We start from the raw sequence: 22288 nt of genomic DNA on the forward strand, positions 1-22288 counted from the left end.
TCTGCCATTTGCAAAATCATGGATCAACCTTAAGCACATTATGCTAAATGGGATGGTCAGACACAGAAAGACAAATACTGTCTGATATCACTTATATTTGGAATCTAAAAAGTGGAACTTGTAACAACATAGATTAGAATGGTGGTTACCATGGGCTGAGGTGTTGGGGATAGGACAGAGTTCATTTAAAGAGACAAACTTATAACAATTAGTAGATAAGTCCTAGAGATCTAACGTAATGATATTGTGTTCTAATCGCCAAAATTGCTGAGAGAAAAGAACTTTGTTCTGACTTCTAAAAAGCAATGATAATTATGTAACATGATAGAAATGCTCATTACTGCTACAATGAAATCATATTATAGTACCTAAATGTATCAGCTTAACATGGTGTACACCTTACATTTATAAGTGGCATATGTCTAATATGTTTCAATTAAAAAATATAAAGAAAGGAAATTATTTAAGGGCATCATCATGGGAACAAAGGAAGCATTCCTCAGACTGTTATGTTCATTATATTCCACAAATAAGTAAGATCATATGATATTTGTCTTTCTCTGTTTGGCTTTTTTCGCTTAGGATAATACTTTCCAGGTCCTATACACAATGGAGTACTATGCAGCTGTAATTGTTGCTTTTTAAAAAATATATTTTTTTTTATTGACTTGAGAGAGAGAGGAAGAGAGAGTACAATGTAAAAGAACCCTGCGATGTTACACCAGGTGGGAAATACATGTGTGGGTTCACACTGTGCACCCTCCCTCATACTAAGTGGTTGATACAGAACAAAACCCCGGTAGCCCTGGGTTCACATAACTACAGATCCTGCTTTTTAAGTATTGCTCCCAGTAGAAGGAACCTGAGAACTTGGAGGCAGGTGGCCTCCTGCTCCAGGGCAGGAGGAACACGGATAAGCTGGGGCTCCCTTGTCATCTAGAAAGTTTTGGGGGTACAGACAACCAGAGGGACGGTCTTAGAAAGCACAATGAGAAGCTGAAAGGACCTTCCATGGCCAAGTTTGGGAAGCTGAGCACCAAAACCAACAAGGACGACGCTCCCTGCTCCCAGCAGGACTCGGGGACCCTGCAGGCAGCCCGGGGCGCTGGAAGAGCCCGCTCCCCCCTGAGCCTGACCCGGAGCTGGGAGCAGAGAGCGGGCAGCACGGTTGTGAAGAGACCTCTCCGGAAGAGCAAAGGGCGCCTTCTCCTCTCTGTGCAGGGGACAGAGGAGGGGACGGGAGTCGCCCTGCCCAGCCCTGCCCCGCAGGAGACGTGGTGAGTGGCCCTGCATCCCGGCACCACGGGGACTCGGCGCAGGTACCGCCCAGCCACACCGCTGCGTCTCAGAGCGAAGCAGCGTCCTTCCGACCCTGGAGCCCGCGGTGACCGGGCTGGGCTTCCTGCTCCGCCGGCCGAGGTTTGGATGGAATTGCGGGGGGCTGAGGGCAGAGGCCTGTAAGGAACGCTCCGCCCGGTTTCCAGACGCTTGGGAGGCGTCCTGAGACCGCTGTGTCCAGGCGCAGGAGCTTCCGGTTCTGCGGCGACAAGTGCGCACCAGCAGGACTGCAGGGCCACACGGACCGACTCCCCTGGCGTCAGGGACAGAAGTCCGCAACAGGCCTCGCCGGGCTGAAATCCAGGCGTCCGCAGCGCTGCGTGATCCTGGGGGGCACCGGGGCGGAATCCGGTCCTGTCTTCCCCGCGTCTCCGCACCCCGCGTTCGAGGACGCGCAGCCCCTTTCTCTCTCCAAAGCCAGCCCTGCCGGGACCCCTTCTCCAGGCGTCACTCGGACACGTTGCCTGCCTCCTTCCCCGTCTGAGCAGCCGTGGGGGGACGTGGCTCTTGTGAGCCAGGCTGCTGTGGGGACGCGGGTGTGGAGGTTTGGAAGCCCCGCCGCTCACTGCGCGCCGGCGCGAAGTGGGGTTGCTGGGCCGCAGGGGGTCCCGCGTTCAGGTTTGAGGAACAGCCGCAGGAATTCCCCCGGGGCTGCAGCGTGCGGCCCCCAGCAGTGCACGAACCACCCGGACCCCACCTCTGCGCAGCACCTGTGACTTTCCGATTGCAGAAGACGGTTTTAACATTTATTTTCCATCTGCCGTTGACGTACAATATAGTATTCCAAGTGTACAGCCTAGTGATTAGACATGTGTATACTTACAGAGGGATCCCCCAGGAAGTCTAGTGCCACCTCGCTGTGCTCTGGGGTTGGACTGTTGATTCCAGTCAGCTGGGACCTGAGGAGACAGGCCCAGGAGGCAGAGGTCACCCAGGAACGGGAGAAGTGGGGTGCTTGGGGGCCAGAGCGGGAGCAGTCTCACAGGTGACAGGTGTGGGTGACCAAGGGCCTTGAGCATCACGATCCTGGTCCCAGAAAGCAGCTGGGAAGGTGGGGCTCCAGGAAAAGGAAGGGGGTGGGCGGGTAGGAAATCCCAGCGTGGGTGTCAGGAGGGGGGTCAGACCTGGGAGAGAAGCCCAGACGCTGAGCCCACCAAGGGACAGGCTGAACACGGAGGGACGGCCTGAGGTGAGCACTGGCAGCCTCTGAGAGAAGGTGGGGGAGGGGGAAGAGGGCAGGGGCTGCAGGGGCCTGGGCCTGTCTGAGAACCTGGAGAGAAGGGAGACCCAGGAAGGACGGGGGTGGGGCTGTGATGATGGTGAGCGTCAGACCTGGAGCCAAGCCCTGGAGACCTGAGACGGACCCCCAGGAGCGCACAGCCCGGCCGCGCGGGTCTCCGGGGCTCCAGCGAGAGCCTCTGCGACTCGGACAAGGTCCTCCTTAGGGCCCTGGGGTCTCATCTCTCTGATGAGTGTCCTCTTGTCTCCATCCCTGAGGTCCCTGTGAGGACCTGAGCTGGCTGTGCCAGGCTTCTGCCAGAATGGCCACCAGGATCAGCAAGACCGTGCCAGCCAGGCCGAGGCGCACACCGTTCCCTACCAGGTAGTTTCCGGAGGCAGGCTCTGGAAGCAGAGGACAGGGGTCACTGTCAGGTGGACCAGACCCGGCCAAGCCCAGGTCCTGTCCCTCCCAGCATTATCCCTGGACAGACTCCCAGGTGACTTACCTGTGTGGAAGCACACTTCTGAGGCTGAGGGGGTGACTTCTATGAGTGTGAGGGTGCCTTCTCGGGGTGTTCCTAGGAGTCAGAAAGGGCTGATAGGTGTCTCAGGCAGCTGCTCCCCCTTCTCAAGATGCCCCACCTCCGGAGCTCCCTCTACAGGAGCACCCAGGCCCCTGCCCCATGGAGACCTTCACCTCCCCCATCCAGAGACCCCTAGGTCCACACCCCCTGGTTTTACAACCAGTCAACTAGAGTACCCAGGGTGGGGTACAGCTAGAAAATTCAAACCTGCCTTTGATCCAACTCGCCCAGGGATCTAGGGCGAGTCTTCCCTCCTGGCGGTCAATCCCCCACCCAGGGTGAATGGGCCTATTGCTGTTGAGGATGCAACACGGCACTGTCTGCTGATGCCCCCCGCGATGAGAGGAGCAGGACCCCAACGCCCACTCCAGAGCGGAGCACCAAGGGGTCGCCACAGGCTGGGGTCTCCACCCCCAGCCCAGGAGGGGGTCCCGGGTGGGCAGGTGCAGTCTCCAGGGCCTCCTGTGAAGGGGACAGGGGAAGAACACACAGAGCAGCTGGCCCCTGGTCCAAGCAAAACCAGGGTGGATGGAAGCCACCTCACGTGGCCACAAGTTACAGGTCCCACCCAAAACTTGGCCTCAACCAGCCGGACCACTGTGCCACCCACAGTCCCCCAGGACAGCGAGGGGTCACAGAAATAGAATCAACTAAGTGGACACACCCCCAGGCCTCGGGATGACAACAGGGGGACAAGGAGACCCTTCCCCACCTGGGAAATCAAAGTCAGCTGCGATGTGATAAATGCAAAAGACGTGGCTCCACTGAGCAGATCGGGGAGGCCGAGGTGTTGGTGGTGGAGAAGTCAGCGTGTGAGACCGTCCCGCATGCAGGGTGAGCACAGTGTGTCTGAGAAGCTGACAGAAAGCGAACGTGTCTGGCGAGAAGGGAACCCCACAGAGCAGGAAGGACGTGGCTTGAGGTAGATGCGGCCAGAGGAACCACATTGATAAGGGTCTGATGCAACCTCAGTTCAACCAGTGAAGGGTTTCAGCTGGGAAGGAAAGTCATCAGATGGGTTTTCTCTAAGTTCGCCTGCAGGGAGGAATGGGGTGGAGCCGGCAGGGAGAGGCCCCTGGAGACCCCATAGCTGCTGTGGGGTGAGGGCTGATGAAGCTCAGATGGAGGTGGCACCCACAGGGACGTGGGCGCACCTGAGGATGTAGAGGGTGGAATCAGCAGGGCTGTGGGGTGGAGGTACAGGGGGCACCCTAAGGGGGATCAGGGATGACTGCGTTATCAGGCCCTGGGTGATGACCTGCACTGAGAACTCAGGAGGGGTGAGGAGGAGCCAGATGTGAGTGGGCGAGAACCAAGGGTCCAGTTTAGACGTATTGGATCTCAGGAGCGTGCACATCAGTGGTGGTGTCCTGTGGGGTTGGCAGCTGTCAAAAGTCTTAGCAGGGACCTTCATCTGCTGTAACTTGGGGTTTGATCCCTCCCCAAATCCACAGGACTCCCTTGGGGCGGGCGGGATCCTCGAATCTTACAGGGATGACTCACCCTCCTGCGTGCGGACGACCTGGCCCAGGCAGAGCACCGCGAGGGAAGCCCCGGTGAGGAAAACGCCCATCGCCCTGATTCCTTAAATGGGGGGGTGGGGTCAGTGTGCTGCAGGGAATGACTTCATCTCCCCCAGACCCTGCAAAGCACCCTCAGCAACACGACTCCCAGTGGGTCGCTTCCCTCCCCCCCTACATCGGGGTCCAGACACGTTCTCAGTCGACCTCCCCGTCCGATCCCCCTCTGGCCTCTTCTGGGTCTGACCGGCCCCATCCCAGTGTCTGGAACAGGTAGAGGCCCTGTTCCCCCCACTGGAGGCTTAGGCTCAGTGATACAGGGGAATCAGGGCCTCCGGGCTGACTCTGCCCCAGGGCTCAGCACGTCCTGGACCAGAGGCTGGACTGAGATGGGGCCTGGATCCCACCTCAGTCCCACCCAGAGTCCCCTGTGTTCCTGTGGTCCTGCCCCTGCATTTGTGCTCACCAAGGCCCAGGAGGGTGGTGGCATGGGGGGCCATGGCCAGCCTCTCACCGCCTTCTCTGTCCTGGTCCTGGGTGAGGGAGCACAGGGCCTGCAGATTGGGGCGTGTGCAGGGGCCACGTCACAGGCTCATTTCTGTGGCCCCACAGGAAGTGAGGGTGGCTCCTCCCGGGCCCGACTCTAGCTTCCCCTATTGGGGTTCAGGGAGGTCTTGGTTTCCAGAAGGTGTTTCTAGTGAGATATTCCATAACCAGCCTGAACCCACGTCCAAATGAAACTCACCTAATATGAATGTATTAGGGATAGAACTAGATGACAGGTACCTAGATACTTAGAGAGACACATAGATACTCAGATACATAGATAGATAGATAGATACATAGATACATACACAGATACATACTTATACAAATACATATATACGTAGATAAATGTATAGACTGATAGTTACACATAGAGATACATACATTGACAGTTACATAGATACATAGATACAGAGGTAACCATATAGACGAACCAAATACAGAAGAAAACATACTGACTTGGCTTCTTGCCTTCACGGGCTGAATGTCTGCAAACCACACATTTCCTCATGCAAATGTTTCCGTTTCTCACATTGAAAAGGGAAACCATAAACCTCTCTGACACCTCTTACTGGGGGTGCAGAGACGGAGCTGAGTGGCCCCCTGGAAGGACACTCCACCTGCTCCCTCATGCTCTCCCGGGCAGGTGGCAGGGTTCAGACATGATGCCCTTGTCCCTGTGCCCCTCTGTGTCCTGTGACCCTGCGCTCGCTCTGCACACTCCCCCTGCCTCCTAGCTGGCTCTGGTTTTCCTAAACTGAAAGCCCCTACGTCTGCAGAAGCAAATGCACTTTAAGAAACAGTTACACGTCCTGGTCGGTGTAGCTCAGTGGTTGGGGTGTCAGCCTGCATACATCTCAGGTTCGATTCTGCTCAAGGGTGCATACCTAGGTTCAGGTTCAATTGCCAGCCCTGATCAGCGTGCGTGCTGGAGGCAACCAATCAGTGTGTGTGTGTGTCTCTCTCTCTCTCTCTCTCTCTCTCTCTCTCTCTCCTTCTTCTACTCTACAAATCAATGAATCAATGGAAGAAATATCATTGGGTGAGAATTAACAACAACAAACGTAGAAACAGTTATGTTGTCCACATGTTGGTGGGCTGGGCTTCATAAAAGTTTGAGTTTGCAAAGAACCCAATGGGTCTGGGTTGATAGCCGGGGTCCGGTCTGGACCGCGATGGGTGTCCCTGGGTCTGATCACGACATAGAGGACAGACACTGTGACTAGGGAAGGTGGTCTTTCTAGCCTTGTCCCATGGTCAGTGAGGCCAATCATGCCCTCCCAGGGAGAAGGGCTGGGCCCATGAAGAGGGGACAGAGGAGAATCAAGATGTGAAGGGAAAGACCTCAGCCCTGAGGGTCACAGCTCCAGGGAGAGGCTGCTGAGGCTGCAGCACCGGGCGGGCTCCCCAGCAGAGCTGGGCTCCTCGGGAAGGGACTTCTTTATGGCCCTGAGTCAGCCAGGGAAAATCTAATAGGACAGAGGCTGCAATGCTGGCTTCATGTCTTCCTGGACTGGGTGGGACTCAGCCTCTCCAAGGGCACAGTCCCGTAGCTCAACCCAGGAGTGACCCAGCCCAGTAGTCGCTGTTTGTCTTTGTTTTTGTTTTGTTTTTTATCCTCACTCGAGGACATTTTTCCAGTTTTTGTTCAGAGAGAGTGGGAGGGAAAGAGAGGAAGAGAGAGAGAGAAACATCAATGTGAAAGGGACACATCACGTGGCTGCCTCCTGCATGCACGACCCAACCAGGGCCGGGGACAGACTGCAGCCGAGGTACATGTCCCCAGCGGGAACCGAACCCGGGTCTCTCTGGACCGCAGGCCGACGCTCCGACTGCTGAGCCAAACTGGCCAGGACCCAGTAGTCACTGTCCTTCAAGGAGAAATGTATCAAGGCCCATGTGCTGTATGGTCTTTGGCCTCAACCCCCTGATCTTCTCAGAATCCATGTTCTCCAGCCCAGATGACCCAAGGCGTCTAAGAAATGGAAGTTAGGCCAATTGCCCTCCATAGCGTAGGTGGGCCTCATCAAATCAGGTGATGACCTGAACAGAACAAAAGATGACCCCTGGCACTCTGCTAGCAAGCTGCCCTTGGGTAGAACTGCAACATCAGCTCTCCCGGGTCTCCAGCCTGCCAGCCCCCCCTTCAGATTTTGGACTTGCCAGACTCCATAATTGTGTGAGCCAGTTCTATGAAATACATCTCTCTAGATATACAACCTATTGGTTCTGTTTCTGTGACAGACCTTCACTGATACAACGGTACACGATTTCTTTGGGGGGTGGGTGATAAAAACAATCTTGAACTAGATATCGGCAATGATGGCATAAGATTGTGCATATACCAAAAGCCACTGAATCGTACACTTTTCCCCCTTCTGATTATCTTTTTTAAATTGTTGACAGTATTACGCATGTTCCTCATTTCCCCTATTTTGCCCACCTCCATCCAGCCCCTGCCCCCCTCCGCTGGCCATCACCACACTGTTGTCTGTGTCCATGGCTATGCATATATGTTATTTGGCTAATCTCTTCACTTTCTTTCATCCAGTCCTCCCCTTCCCTCCCCGCTGACATCTGTCAGTCTGTTCCATGTATCTACGTCTCTGGTACTGTTTTGTTCATCAGTTTATTTTGTTCATTAGCTTCCACAAATAAGTGAGATTATATGGTATTTGTCTCTCTCTGACTGGCTTATTTTAGTTAGCATAATGCTCTCCAGGTCCCTTCATGCTGTTGCCAAAGGTAAGAGTTCCTTCTTTTTTACAGCTGCATAGTACTCCATTGTGTAAATGTATTACAGATTTTTTATCCACTGATCTACTGATGGGCCCTGGGCTGTTTCCAGATCTTGTCCATTGTAAACAGCACTGCTATGAACATAGAGGTGCCAATCTTCTTTCTGATTGGTGTTTCAGGATTCTTAGGATATATTCCCAGCAATGGGATCACTAGGTCAAAAGGCAGTTCTATTTTTAATTTTTTGAGGAAACTTTGTACTGCTTTCCACAGTGGCTGCACCAGTCTGCATTCCCGCCACCCAGTGCTGGCAAGGATGTGGAGGAAAGGGAACCCTAGTGCACTGAACAGTACTTTTAAACAGTAAATGCTATGTTTTGCAAACTTGACTGCAAGAGGGAAGAAAAGTAATGGTGTGAGGTTTATAAAGCAGGCAGCACCGCCCCAACGTTTTGTGAGAGCATCCTTATTGCACTCACAGTGTGCGCTCAACACTGTGGCCAAGCCAAGTCCAGGCTGCTTCCACTTTTGCTTCCTGTCAGCTTGCTCCGGTGTTGACTAGAAAAGAAATTGTCTTCTCCAGAATGCTGTCCTTCTGTGGTCAAGCTGCCCCTCATCCACGTGGTGAGCTTCCCTCCCTCTTGCAAAACCCAGGCTCCTTCTCTGGACCTGTATCTAGACACCTTCCCTAATTGGATCATCAGGACCCATGGGTGGGGGGGGGTCTGCTGCTGTCCGTGGTGCTGACTGGGATTTGGGTGTGCGTGTGTGGTTTCAGCACCATGGTCAGAGTCTATGAGACCATTTTGCATTGGCTGAGTCCCTGTCTTTGGTAGTCTGCATAGTCCCCCAAACAGGAGTCAAATACAAGATAGTCAGTCAGAGCAGGAGGGTAAACTAGAAAAACACTAGGAGTATTTTTACTCCTGGTAGCTGACATTAATCCAGACTGCCCTGACCTTCCGTGAATCCTGAATAAGGGCAGAATTCGGAAGCTTGGGATGTGGGCCTCGCACTCAGCATCACAATGACTGGAACAGCTCAGGTTGTCCCATAATGTCAGTTCTCCCCTGTGTACACCAGAGTGTCTCTTCCTGGGCCAGGTTCAGAATGCTAGTTATTGGGCGGGACCCAAATAAAACAGACTGGGTCCTGGCTGGCGTGGCTCAGTGGGTTAAGCATCATCCAATACACCAAAAGGTCAGGGGTCTGATTCCAGGTCAGGGCATATACCCAGGTTGTGGGTGTGATCCCCTGCTGGGGTGCATACAGAAGGCAACTGATTCATGATTCTCCCTCACATCAATGTTTCTCTCTCCCTCTCCCCTCCTCTCTCTCTGAAATCAATTTTTAAAACCATATCCTCAGGTGAGGATTAAAAGATGATGCTCCCTGGCCAGTGTTCTCAGTGGTTAGAGTGTCAGCCGACACACTGAAGGGTCATGGGTTTGGTTCCTGGTCAAGGGCATGTACCTGGGTTGCAGGTTCAATCACTATGCGAGAGGCAACCAACTGATGTGTCTCTTTCACACCGATGTTTCTCTCTCTCTCTCTCTCTCTCTCTCTCTCTCTCTCTCTCTCTCTCTCTCTTCCTCCTTCTTTAAAATCAAAAAATTGATTTAAAAAAAAAAAAGCCAAACCTGTCTGCCACCAATGCCTGAGCTCTTACCATGATCCCACCTGTCCATGTTCAGGTGTCAGGATGGGAAGAACCTCAGGAATCCCTCTTACCACTACCAGATGGAAGACTGAGGCTCCTGGTACCTTGGCCATAAATTCGCAGGAAATATCTCTTGGAACTCCTTACTTCCTCAGCTTTTCTAATTCTCCTAAGACATCTTTTTTCTTCAGTGAACCTGCCATCGGCCCCCAGGAACATTTCCTTGCAGGGATGGGAGGCAGAGGAGGAGGGAACTGCAGATGGTCTGAGCAGCAGGGGGACGGGGTCACTTCCCAGATGAGCCAGCTGAAAGGAAGAAGGAGCTGAGCCTGGCTGGTGTGGCTCCGTTGGGTGCGCATTGCTCCATGCACCAGGAGGTTGCCAGTTCAATTCCTGGTCAGGACACATGCCCAGGGTCACAGGCTCAATCCCCAGTAGGGGCTGAGCAGGAGGCAGCTGACGGACGTTTCTCTCTCATTGATGGTTCTCTCTCTCCCTCTCCCTTCCTCTCTTTGAAATCAATAAAAACATATTTTTTTTAAAAAAAAGAAAAAGAAGAAGGAGCTGAGACTCATCACAGGGAGCTCCAGAGACAGAGCTTGGCTATTCCTGAAGCAGGCAGTCTGGCTGCAGGCCACTCCCTAACATGCTGGTTTTCCTTGGGCTCCCTCTGTTGGCATGGTTCCTAATTCCTCTCCTCTGTTTTCCTCTGCCTCTCTCTGAGTGTATGTTTATCCCTTCCCTTCCCCTCCCTTCCCCTCCTTTCCCTCTTCTCCCCTCCCCTCCCTCCCCCTCCCTTCCCCTCCCTTCCCCTCCTCTCTCTCTCTCTCTCTCTCTCTCTCTCTCTCTCTCTCTGATTTCCTGCCCCTCTCACTGTTAGGGGTCCAGGTCTCTAGCTGTCTATATCCTTGGAACCTTTCATTGTTCTCTGTGTTTCTGTTTTACTTTTGTATATATTTTTTTACTTTATTTGTATTGTGGGCACTATCACAGATGTCCCCCACCCCCCTCGTTGCCCACCTCCCCACAGCCCCCACCCCCCTCCCCTGACCATCACCACATGGTTGTCTGTGTCCATGGGCTACAAATATATGTTCTTTGGCTAGTCCCTTCACCTTCTTTTATCTAGTCCCCCCATCCCCTTCCCCTCTGACCTCTGTCAGTCTGTTCCATGTATCCATGTCTCTGGTACTGTTTTGTTCATCCGTTTATTTTGTTCATTAGATTCCACAAATAAAATCACATGATACTTGTCGTTCTTTGGGTTATTTCACTTAGCATACTAATCTCCAGGTCCATCCATGCTGTTGCAAAGGGTAAGAGGTCTTTATTACAGCTGCATAGTATTCCATTGTGTACACGTACCACAGCTTTTTTATCCTACTGATGGGCACTTGGGCTGTCTCCAGATCTTAGCAATTGTAAATAGTGCTGCTATGAGCATAGAGGCGCCTATATTGTTTCTGGTTGGTGTTTCAGGATTCTTAGGATATATTCGTGGAAGTGGAATGGTGGGATCAAAACACAGTTCCATTTTAAATTTTTTGAGGAAACTCCATACTGTTTTGCATAATGGCTGCACCAGTCTGCATTCCCACCAGCAGTGCACTAGAGTCCCCTTTTCTCCACACCCTCGCCAACACTTGTTGTTTGATGATTTATTGATGGCGGCCATTCTGGCAGGTGTGAGGTGATACCTCATAGTTGTTTTAATTTTCATCTCTCTGATGGTTAGTGACAGGTGAGCATTCTTCCATACGTCTCTTGGCCATCAGAATGTCCTCTTTGGAGAAGTGTCTGTTCGGGGTGTTTGTGTTTTTGTGCCTCCCCAGCTCCACACCACACTGTCTACTGCCCACCCCCTGTGCCGTACGTGGGTTTTGTGTGTGTGTTTCTTCAGTCCTGGGAATCGAACCAGGGACCTCCCGGTGCATGGCCTGATGCTCCACCAACTGAGCCACACCAGCTAGGCCAAAAACATGTCTTTAACTACCGGTGCCTCAGTTTTCCCCTCTGTAAAATGAAGATAATAATATCAACTCCCTTTCCATAGACGTATTTGCAAGGATTAAATGAGGTTCTGTGTGGGCAGGGCTTAGAAGAGCTCCTAGAAGATTCTCACCCCACCCCACCCCCACCAAGTGACAGCTGCTGTATTGTTGCTGTTCTCATATATCTTTTTAAAAAACTGAAATGGGCTCCCACCTCCTTTTCAAATCGGAACGTAGTAACGATTGATTCCCAGAAGAAACTGCTAAGTGGGAAAACAGGGGTAACCCAAACCACCCGCAGAGGATCCCTTGTGCACTCACAATTCGGTTTCTCGGAGCACTGTCTAGATCAGCCCCTCAGCACCAGGGGCAACACCCCAGACAGGGACATTTGGAAATATTTCCAGTTGTCACAAATGCTACTGGTATCTAGTGGGTGGAGCCCGGAGAGGCCATGGGCTGTGCACACAGGACCCCCCACAGCAAAGATCATCTGGCCCCAAATGGTGAGAGCACCTTAGAATTGTAAGAACCTGGCCAGGTTGGGAGGTGTACACACCAAACTAATTTCATAGCCACATGAAATGGAGATTGGGTTGCAGGAGGTCATTAGAACTTTATTAGTTAAGCCCTGGCCGGTTTGGCTCAGTAGTTAGAGCATCGGCTTCCTGCAGTCCAGAGAGACCCGGGTTCGGTTCCCACTAAGGGCGCGTAACTCGGTTGCAGTTTGTCCCCGGCCCTGGTTGGCCGTGCGGGTGGCAGCCACTGGATGTGTTCCTTTCATGTCGATGTTTCTCTCTCTCTCTTCCTCTCTCTCCCTCCCGCTCTGTCTGAACAAAAAATGGAAAAATGTCCTCCGGTGAGGATAAAAAAATCAATAAAATTTTATTAGTTAAGATCTGTGTGTGTGTGTGTGTGTGTGTCTTTCTCTGCCTCTCTCTCTTTCTCTGTCTCTCTCTCTCTCTTTCCCTGTTCCCCTCTCTCTAAAAATCAATAAGCATGTCTTCAGGTGAGGGTTACAAAATAGATAGAGAATGAAGCACACTGACCCATGCTACGATGTGGGTGAACCTGGAAGACATGAGAAAAGCCAGACACAAAAGACCACGTATCAGATGAGTCCAGAACACGAAATGCCCCAAACAAACAAATCCACGGAGACAGAAAACAGGTTGACAGTCACCGGGGTGGATGGGGAGGGGCTGCTAAAGGGCATGGAGTTTCCTTCGGGGTGAAGAAACTGTTTTGAAACTGGATAGAGATGGTGGTGGCACCCCACTGGGAATGGACCAAATGCCACTTTTAAACGGTTAATTGCATTTGGTGTGAATTTAACATCAATTAAAATAGTTAGCCCAAGTCTGTTACTTAGGTCTTATTCTTTATCTCAGTTACTGAATGTGGGGTGACCACTCCCACCCACACCTTACATTTGGCCCTGGATGCAGCTCCCAACCTTGTCCAGCCCCTCCCCCACACGGACACGAGGGGCCTTTCCACACCTGGATCTGACTGCGTTATTCCCGGTCCATACAGCACCTGGTTCGGTCCCACAGCCTGGGGGGGGGGGGGTCTCAGTCCTCAGTGGCTTTGAGCTGAGCCCTCCAGGCCAACCAGGCCAATGCAACCCCACCCCCAGGCAGAGTGCCTTCTGCTCCACCTGGCCTCGCAGCCCTCTGGGAACGTCCTTCCTCCTCTCCTCCCCGTTATAAACCTACACTCCTTCCCGAGTTTGTTCAAGCCACACCTCTTTGCTATCGAGTCGCCGGACTCTCTGTCCTCAAGCGCCACAACCCCAGCCCCGGTTCTCCACGGAGCCAGCCTCCTCCCTGGCCTGTCTCTATGCCCTCCAGCCAGCCTCCTCCCGGGGGACTCTGCCATCCATCCTCCAAATCAGGCCCGCCCTCGCCCTGGCTCCTGAGGAATCTTCCCAACGCCCAGATCTGACCTTCTCCTCGTCACCTCTGGGCACGGGCGCTCAGGGGGATACAGTGACCCGTCTAGAGACCAGCAGCTTCGGGCACGCACATTGGGCCAGGGAAGTCTGTGCAGCGGGGTCGGAGCTGACCCTGGAAGGCCACCTCCCGCGTCCCGGGGTCTCGCTGCCCGACCTGGTCTGTTCCTCTGTCTCTCTCTTCTCTCCCTCTCTCAGTCCCCACACACGCTCCCCCAGCAGCCGCAAGTCTGGAAGAAATTACTCTCCCAAACAGCCAAACTTCCCCAGTTCCAGGAAATTCCAAGCTGGGCAGGGGGAGGGGCCGGGCTGGGGTGCGCCCAGTGCATCCCCACCCCCTCCGCGTGTCCTCCGCGCACACCCAGGCCCGGCCTCCTCCCGCCCCCACACTCCGCCCGGAGGGGCCTCCGCTTTTCCACGGCTGCTTTCTAGTCCTTTAAATCCTAGAGGCAAACTTTCGGGGGATAAGGAAGGCTGGGCGGGGCCTGCGCCTTAACCCTGTCTGCCCCAGACGGACTGAGCTGGACTGGGCGGCCACTCTGCGCCCGTTTGGGCTCCGACCATGGCCCCCGAGAGGGGCTGACACTCGTCCCGGGTGCAGGTAAAGAAGGGACCGACGTCGGGAGCGGGGCCCGGACTCCTGGGACTGAGTTGGGGAGACGCTGGGACTCCTCACTCCTGGGCTGAGGGGGGAGAGCTGGGAGCCAGGACTCTGGGGACCTGAGCGAGAAGGGGCCGGAGGAGGTGGCACCGTGGACCCGGACGCCTGGGTCCGGGTCCCCTTCCAGGTTCCGCAGGACGCTTCCCTTGGCAGGTGAGATCCCTCCCGGAGGAAGGAGGAAGAAGGCGCGGGCCGGGGACCCAAAGGCCGAGGCCAGCTCCGAACCCAGGACGGGGCGCCCCAGCTTGAGCCGAGCCTGAGCGCGCCCGATCCACTCATCGAGGACCCCGAGGTGAGTGAGGGGCCGTAGGGGGCCGGGGGCCCCGGCCAGGCCCGGAGGGAAGCGGGAGACGGCGGCCGCGGGAGTCCGGGCCGCAGCCACGTGGCCTCGGGAAGCGAGCCCCGCAGCCCCGAGGAGCCAGGGTCTTCCCCTCCGGGGCGCCCCCGCCGCGCCGCGCCGCCTCTCCCACGGAGCTGGGAACCAGTCGGGCCGGATCCGGAGCGGGTTGTTATTTCCGTCCTGGCGGAGCTGGGGCCAGGAGGGGACGGAGGAGAACCAGCTGTGTCCCCCGCCTCTGCAGCTGGAGCGCAGCGCGCGGGAAGGGAGGGGGCGGCGCGGGCCGGAGGAGGCCTGCAGCCCAGGGCTGGGGGCAGGCGGCCAGTGTCCCGTCCTGGCCCCTGCCACTCTGTCCGCGTCACGTTGGTCACAAACAACGGCCCCTCTGTAGGAGCCTTGGCCGAGCGCTGGACTTTCCCTGATCATGACCTCATTGCAGGGAGCACAGAACTTTGCTGGAGACAAGTTAGAGCCTCAGTTTGAGAGGACAGGAGCCCTGGCCCGGTAGCTCAGTTGGTTAGCGCATCGTCCAGATTCCTCAGGGTTACAGGTTTGATCCCTGGTCAGGGCACATACAAGAATCAACCAATGATTTCATAGATGAGTGGTACAACAAGTCCATCTCTCTCTCTCTCTCTCTCTCTCTCTCTCTCCCCCCTCCCCATTTTTTCTGTAAAAGATAGATATAGATATATATATATATATATATATAGATAGATATTTGTTTTGGTATGTGCCCCTAGCAGGAACCGAACTCAGGACTCTCTGGTCCTCAGGACAACGCTCCAATCGCTGAGCCAAACCGGCCAGGGCAATATTTTTTAAAATAACACACACACACAGCCCTGGCCGGTTTGGCTCAGCAGGTAGAGCGTCAGCCCACGGTCCAGAGAGACCCCAGTTCGGTTCCCGCTAAGGGCACGTACCTCGGTTGCAGTTTGTCCCCGAACCTGGTTGGGGTTGTGCGGGTGGCAGCCACTCGATGTGTCCCTTTCACGTCGATGTTTCTCTCTCTCTCTTCCTCTCTCTCCCTCCCACTCTATCTGAACAAAAAACGAAAAGGAAAAAAAAAATGTCCTTGGGTGAGGATTAAAAAATAAATAAATAAATAAATAAATAAAATAACACACACACACACACACACACCCAAGAGGCTCAGAGTGGAGTGACTTGCCCCAAGGTTTCAGAGCTGGTAGGAGAAGAGGTGGCATTAAAAACAAAAAAAACAAAACAAAAGCCATTTCTATCGTGGTTCTCATCTGGAATGGAAAAAAAGAAAGAAAAAGAAAAGGAAAACCAAACAAACATGGTTGAGGGTGTAGGAAATCCCTGGCCTTTCTAAAAAATCAAAACATCATATTTTCCATGGGAAGGCATGCCACCCGCCGTCTCCTATGGGGGCTGTCGGCCATCTGATGTCATCCTTAGACTCCGCGGTTCATCTGCTGGCACCCACCCCTCGACATTGCTGCGGCGTGACCCGGGGCGAGTTACCCCACCTCTCTGCGCCTCAGCCTTGACACCAGCGGTCTCCCCCTGTGTGGGATGATGTGCGGATTACATGAGTCCGTCCGGCGGGGTGAGGCACATAGGTGCCCGCCTGGCCCAGAAACAGTGCTTGGGGAAAAAATAGCCAGCATCCCCAGAGCAGTCCGTGACCGCTGCTTGCACGCAGGCATTCTGACTCCTGTCCTTCAGCCGAGTAAACTGAGGTTTAGGGTTGAGGAACTGGGTGCCAGGAACTCCAGAAAGGAAACAGCAGCCCAGGTGTGTCTGATGTCAGAAAGCAAAACCTTGAGGGGCTGCCAGGTGCTGGAAACTGGCCGTGATGACGCCTGAAAAGGGCAATCGGAGGGTGGGATGGGGGGCGGGCGAGGGCCAGGCAGGGAGAAGCAGGGAGGAGAGCTGCCCGGGCAGGCAACCGTGCAAGGGGCAGGAGGCAGTGGAAGCGCTAACTCTGGACTGTGGGGTCCCACAGAGCTTTGTCATCTTGGGCAAGGCACATACTCTCTCTGAGATCCATTTCCTTGTCTGGGACCCGGGACAATGACCTAGGCGGGGCTGCCCTGAGCACATAACTGAGCATCTGCGGTGTGCTGAGGACTGTGCTAAGACTTTCCTGGCCCACACGTCACCTGTCCTTGCAGAGAGACTATGAAGTATCCTGTGCGTATCATTCCACTTTCAAGATAAGGGAATGAGGTCAGGAAGGTTAAGTGACTCGCCCAAAGCAGTACAGCAGTGGGCACGGGCAGGTCCAAACCTGGGCCGTTGGCTTTCCGGGTGTGGCACTTTTCACCTGTAACTCACAGCAGAGCGATAATGGGCGCCGAGAGAGGGTTTTTAAAAATATTTTTATTTTTTTAACTGTGGATTGAATTCATGAGTGAGCAGAGGTCAGCCTTTTAAAACAATAACATAAAATAGATTAGAATTGAAAATATCCAAGTGCCTAGCAGGTTATAACAGTGAGTCTTGTTTTGGACACACACACCCCTTATTTGGAGGTCAGGGGGGGAGGAGTGGGGATTGTTTGCACAGGTGGCAATAAAAATACATTTATTCATCTAGGTTGAGGTCAGAGAAGTCTGGGAAACATTGCCGAGCTGGTGGATCAAGACTGGTTCTTCCAGGGTAATGAGAGAGAGTAGGGTAGAGGGCAGTTCTCACGATACGTTCACCTGTAACTATTTGAAGTTCCTTTGGCTTTACTTCTTCTCCACTGTATCACCGGTATCTCTCGGGGTGCTCGTTACTAAAAGAACAGCGCTGGCTGCTTTGTCTTCGTTATGGGATTCCATCGGATCTAAATTTTGTCCCACTACTCTGATGGTTTTTTTGGGCACGTACCTGGCCCCCCCAACACCAGCACCACCAGTCAGCCAGCACCCTTACAAATATAGTTTTCAGTGTTGTTTTCTTTGAACTTTTCCCTGGAAGGAAGCTGGTGACGTGTTATCCATTTCACAGATAGGAAACAGACAGAGAGGTCATGTCATGTATCCCAACGCATACAGCTGGCCAAGGGCGGGGCCTCCATTCCAACAGAAAGACTGTTCCTTGTAAGTGACTGTTAGTACAAACGCACAAGGTCATCAAAGGCCCTCCCAGAAGATTCATAAAAACAGCCAAGTTCCAGGATGTGGGCAAAGGTTGGCAGGCACGTCCATGTAACACGAACCCTGTGTCCACGTGGCCAGAGGACACCTAGCTTACAGTTCACAAGCTGCCAGCTTCCAATGTGTGCCATTTGGGCAATCTTTTTTATTTTTAAAAATATTTTTTTCTTTATTGAATTTAGAGAGAGAGGAAGGGAGAGGAAGAGAGAGAAAGAGAGAGAGAGAGAGAGAGAAACATTGATAAGAGAGAATATCAATTGGCCACCTCCTTCATGCTCCCCACTGGGGATCGGGCCCACAACCTGGGCATGTGCCCTGACCGGGATTGAACCGGCGATCTCTTGGTGCATTAGTTAACACTCAACCAGTGAGGCGCACCGGCCAAGCCTAATCTTATTTTTTATTTTTGTTAATCCTCACCCAAGGATATTTTTTCCATTGAGTTTTAGAGACGGTGGAAGGGAAGAACGGGGGGGGGGGGGGGGACACCAATGTGAGAAAGACACATCGATTGGTTTCTTCGCACATGCCCCCCAACCAGGGCGGGGATCGAACCAGGTACATGCTCTTGACAGGGAATTAAACCCGCCACCCTTCAATGCTTGGGCCATGCTCTAACCACTTAGCATACCGGCCAGAGCTGGCCAATCTTTTTTTTTTTTTTGTACGTGCCCCTAGTGGGAACCAAACCCCAGACTCTCTGGTCTGCAGGCCGACGCTCCAACCGCTGAGCCAAACTGGCCAGGGCCCAATCTTTTAACATAGAGAAATTTGCCTTACCATTAGCTTACAGAAAGTGAGACATTATATTGTGTCTTTCAAAATCAAATCGTTCTAATTAGGACACACTGTATGCAGATACCCAGGCCCACCCTAAATCTCCCCAGGTGGAATCTTCAGGCAGCCCCCTTCCTACGTATGACATTGTATTTCACCACTGCCTTGGTATAAAGACAAATCCTGACATTTAAAAATAAATCAAACATTTCAGCATTTCCCAGGCCTCCGGAAGTGCCTGGGCCCAACACCCGGCCTGCTGCCCCTCTGGGCGCAGTCAGCCTTGGGTTCAGGAATTCCCATGTGTGAGGAGCTGGGGTTTCTGTCAAGTTTGGGCTTCTAGGAACCTCAAATGTCGGTTCTTCGTGGATCAGCGGAGCGTGGTGGGCATGGGCAGACCTGACATTGAATGTGAGATATGAATCAAGTAGCTGAGACTTCGGGGCCTCTGGGAGCCTCTGTTTCCCCACATGTAAAGTGGGAGTAATCCCCCACCACCATCCTGTCTCTGTGGAGGGCGTCCCGAAAACGGCTGGCTAGATCCAGGGCTGGGGGTGCAGCACGCAGAGCGATCCCTTCTGGAGGAGGCCGCGCTGACCCGTCCCTACCCCGCAGATGCCGGTGCTGAAGCAGCTGGGCCCCACGCAGCCCAAGAAGCGGCCCGAGCGAGGGGCCCTCTCCATCTCCGCACCGCTCGGCGACTTCCGACACACGCTGCACGTGGGGCGCGGTGGCGATGCTTTCGGGGATACGTCGTTCCTGAGCCGCCACGGGGGTGGCCCGCCCCCCGAGCCCCGGGCGCCGCCCACCGGGGCCCCGCGCTCCGCGCCGCCGCCGGCCGTGCCGCAGCCCCCGCCGCCCGCCCTCCGCGTGCCCGCGCCCGCTGACCCGCTGCTGTCCTTCCATCTGGACCTGGGACCCTCGATGCTGGACGCGGTGCTGGGCGTCATGGACGCGGAGCGCCCGGGGGCCGCTGCCGCCAAGCCCGACGCGGACCCCGGCTCCGGGGCCCAGCCCTCGAGGGCTCGCTGCCGCCCCAGCGCCGACCTGGAGCTGGACGACGTCATCGGCCTGTAGGTCCCGGTGCCCGGTGCCCTTGCCTTCCTGCACCCCACTTCTTTATACATAAACAGCTAAGGTCCGTGGCCCGGCTCTGTCTGTTTCCTGTGCCCGTGGGAGATGGGATGGTGGTGGCTCGTGCCTTTACGAGTCAGGTGCGTCCCCTGGAGTTCTGGTACCGCGGGATCATCCAGGCGGACCCGTTAGGAAACCTCGGGGCGTGGTCGGGCGGTGCCCCTCCCAGAGGCGGGGTCCCGAGGGCGCTCGCTCCTGCAACCCCATTCATCCTCCTGTTGACTGCGCGCAGAGGCTGGCGCGAATCGGCCAGGAAAAGGGGTGCCCTTTGTCCCCCAAAGGCCTGTTGGCTCAAATGTGAGGGCGGCTGCGGTGTCGAGTCCGGTGTGAGCCTGCAGATACCTGGTTGTCCCTGGCGCCCGTTGGCGGACCCCGAGGGGCGGGCAGCACCTGTGAATCCTGAGGCCTGGGCGGGCGGGCTTACTAAGGAATTGGAGGGGGCGGTGCACAGGAGAATTGTTAGCGGGGTCCAGCCGGCTGCTCAGGGCCCAGGGTGGGGGTGCTGCGCAGGTAAATCATTTGGGCGGGGGCGGGGCCAGGTGGAGGGGCGGGAACACACGCCCCGAGGGCACCGTGATGAGGATCCACCCGGGCAGGACTCAGAGTCCCCGCCAGGAGGCCTCCGAAGTGCTGCTCGGCAGCGACCGCTGGTGACGGGCCGGGCGCGGTCGGAGGGACCGCTGGTGACGTCAGGCCGGGTCACCGCCCAGGCGCCCGTCCCATGGCGGAGGCCGGAGCGGCCGAGTCGTCCCCGGAGGAGCCCCCGCCGCCGCCGGCCTGCCGCTTCTTCCTGGAGGGCCGTTGCCGCTTCGGCGCCCGCTGCCGCCAGGCCCACCCTGGGGCTCAGGCGCTGGCGCGGCCTAGCAGCGGGGCCGAGGCCGAGGCCGAGGCCGAGGCCGGGCCGGAGGCCAGGATCAAAAAGCCGCCGCTGCGCACCGCCGCGGCCGTCATCCAGCGCATCCGCTGGGACCCGAGCCTGGACCCCGCCGACTTCTCCGTGGGCTACGCCGACCGCTTCCTGGGCGTGGTAGAGGAGCCCTTCGGCGCCTTCTGCTGGGACCAGCCGCTGGCGGCACTCGGGCCGGGCCTGCTGGCCGTGCCGCAGCACCGCATTCGCTACTTCCGCTTCCGCGGCCGCGTGGTGTGGGACCGCGCCTCGCGCACCGACCGCGTCTTTGGCTCTGGCTCCGTGGAGGGCCGGGGGCCCACCATCCTGGACGCTCTGGACAGAGGGAATGCTCTCGGGGACCGAGACGTGCTTGGCGGGAGGGACGCGCGTGAGGCCGGAGAGGTGCACGACAACGAGGACGCGCACGGGGTCGACGTGCACGACAACGAGGACGCGCACGGGGTCGAGGACTCGCCCGGAACCCGGGAAGGACAGTACTGCGTAGCTGCGCCCCTCGCTGGCGCCGGAGCAGGAGCGCGCGGACCCCAAAGCTGGGCACCTGATGCTGGCGGGGAAGTCTGTGAAGGCCAAGGCGCTGGACAAAGCCAGAAGCCCGGCTTCCCCATGGATGGAGCCAGAAAGAGCGCCGAAGCCGGCTGCCAAAGCCAGGGCCAGAGAGGCACATACTGTGGCTGCCCCAGGGCAATCCCCGATGACTTCCCTGAGACGGAAGAGGGGTGTCAAGTGGAGTGGGGTCTCGGGGCCTGGCCCAAAGGCTGCGGAGAGACCACCATGACCGGGACGAAGGCCCCTCGCCAGCCTCGCCCCACGCACTTTGTGGCCCTCATGGTGACAGAACCCGAGCTGCAGGCGAGTGTGGCCAAGGCCCAAAACGAGCTGGTCCGAGCGGTGCCCTCGTGCGCTGCTTTCATGGTGCCCCCTCAGGCCCTGCACCTGACGCTGGCCTTGCTGAGGCTAGCGGGCCCCGGGGAGACAGCGGCAGCTGTCAGCGCCCTCAAACGCGCGCTCTCGGCTCCAGGACTCCAGGTACCTCCGCAGTTGAAGTTTAGGCAGTTGGTGCTCCTGGGCCCCCACGTGCTCTGTGCACCACCCTCCCCGTCCCTGGAAAACATGGCCGAAGTGCTGAGCCAGAGGCTGGCGGCGGAGGGGCTCAGAGTGTTTCAGCCCCTAGGCGGGCTGCACCCCCACCTCACGCTGGCCAAGGTGCCCAGGGGCGCCCAAGGCCATCTCCCCACACCTGTCCTCAGCCCAGATCAGGAGCTGGGGAGCCAGTTCCTGAGACAACTCTGGCTGTGCCGCATGGGGAAGGCAGGTGGCACCTACCAGCCCCTGGCTGAGATCCCCCTGGAGTGACAGTCCCAGACTTCTCCGGTGGACAAATCCCATCTCAAACCCCAAAACTGGAGGCGCTCCAGTGCAACAGGAGGGACAAAGCACATGGTCGCTCTCTCTCTTTAATTTTGGTTTCTCTCAAGCTTCCAAACGTGTTCAGTGATCCAAAGAAAGAATGAAGGAGAGAAAGGGGAAGGGAGAGGAAGGGGAGGGGAGGCAGAGGAGGAGTATCTGGAAAAAAAGCAGCCCGACAGTCCAGCTATTTGCACTCATTGCACAACCTCAGTTACATGGCAGAAGAGGGAGGGAGGGCGAAAAGAAAAGGGGAGGAAGAAGGAAAAACAACTTAAATAAACACACACAAAAAGAAACGAGAAGGAAACATGACGTGAGCTGGTGATCCATGAAGGCGAGGAGGGGGACCCTTTACCTGTACGGAACCGAGGGAGGAGGGAGCAGGAGGAG

At 55.6% G+C, this 22288-nt stretch overlaps 2 protein-coding genes across 2 annotated transcripts in view; both read left to right on the forward strand.

The window, feature by feature from the left end:
• LOC118639337 (leukocyte immunoglobulin-like receptor subfamily A member 2) overlaps window positions 1–22288 on the forward strand; it is a 462866-nt gene that overhangs the window by 277538 nt on the left and 163040 nt on the right. The window lies entirely within an intron of this gene.
• On the forward strand, window positions 14377–19524 carry CDC42EP5 (CDC42 effector protein 5). The gene is made up of 2 exons (XM_036275714.1): window positions 14377–14506; window positions 19063–19524. Exon 2 carries the CDS (start codon window positions 19063–19065, stop codon window positions 19522–19524), a length of 462 nt encoding a protein of 153 aa, XP_036131607.1. The 5' UTR covers window positions 14377–14506.

Source organism: Molossus molossus, unplaced genomic scaffold, assembly GCF_014108415.1.
Source record: "Molossus molossus isolate mMolMol1 unplaced genomic scaffold, mMolMol1.p scaffold_m16_p_21, whole genome shotgun sequence".
Lineage (NCBI taxonomy): Eukaryota > Metazoa > Chordata > Mammalia > Chiroptera > Molossidae > Molossus > Molossus molossus.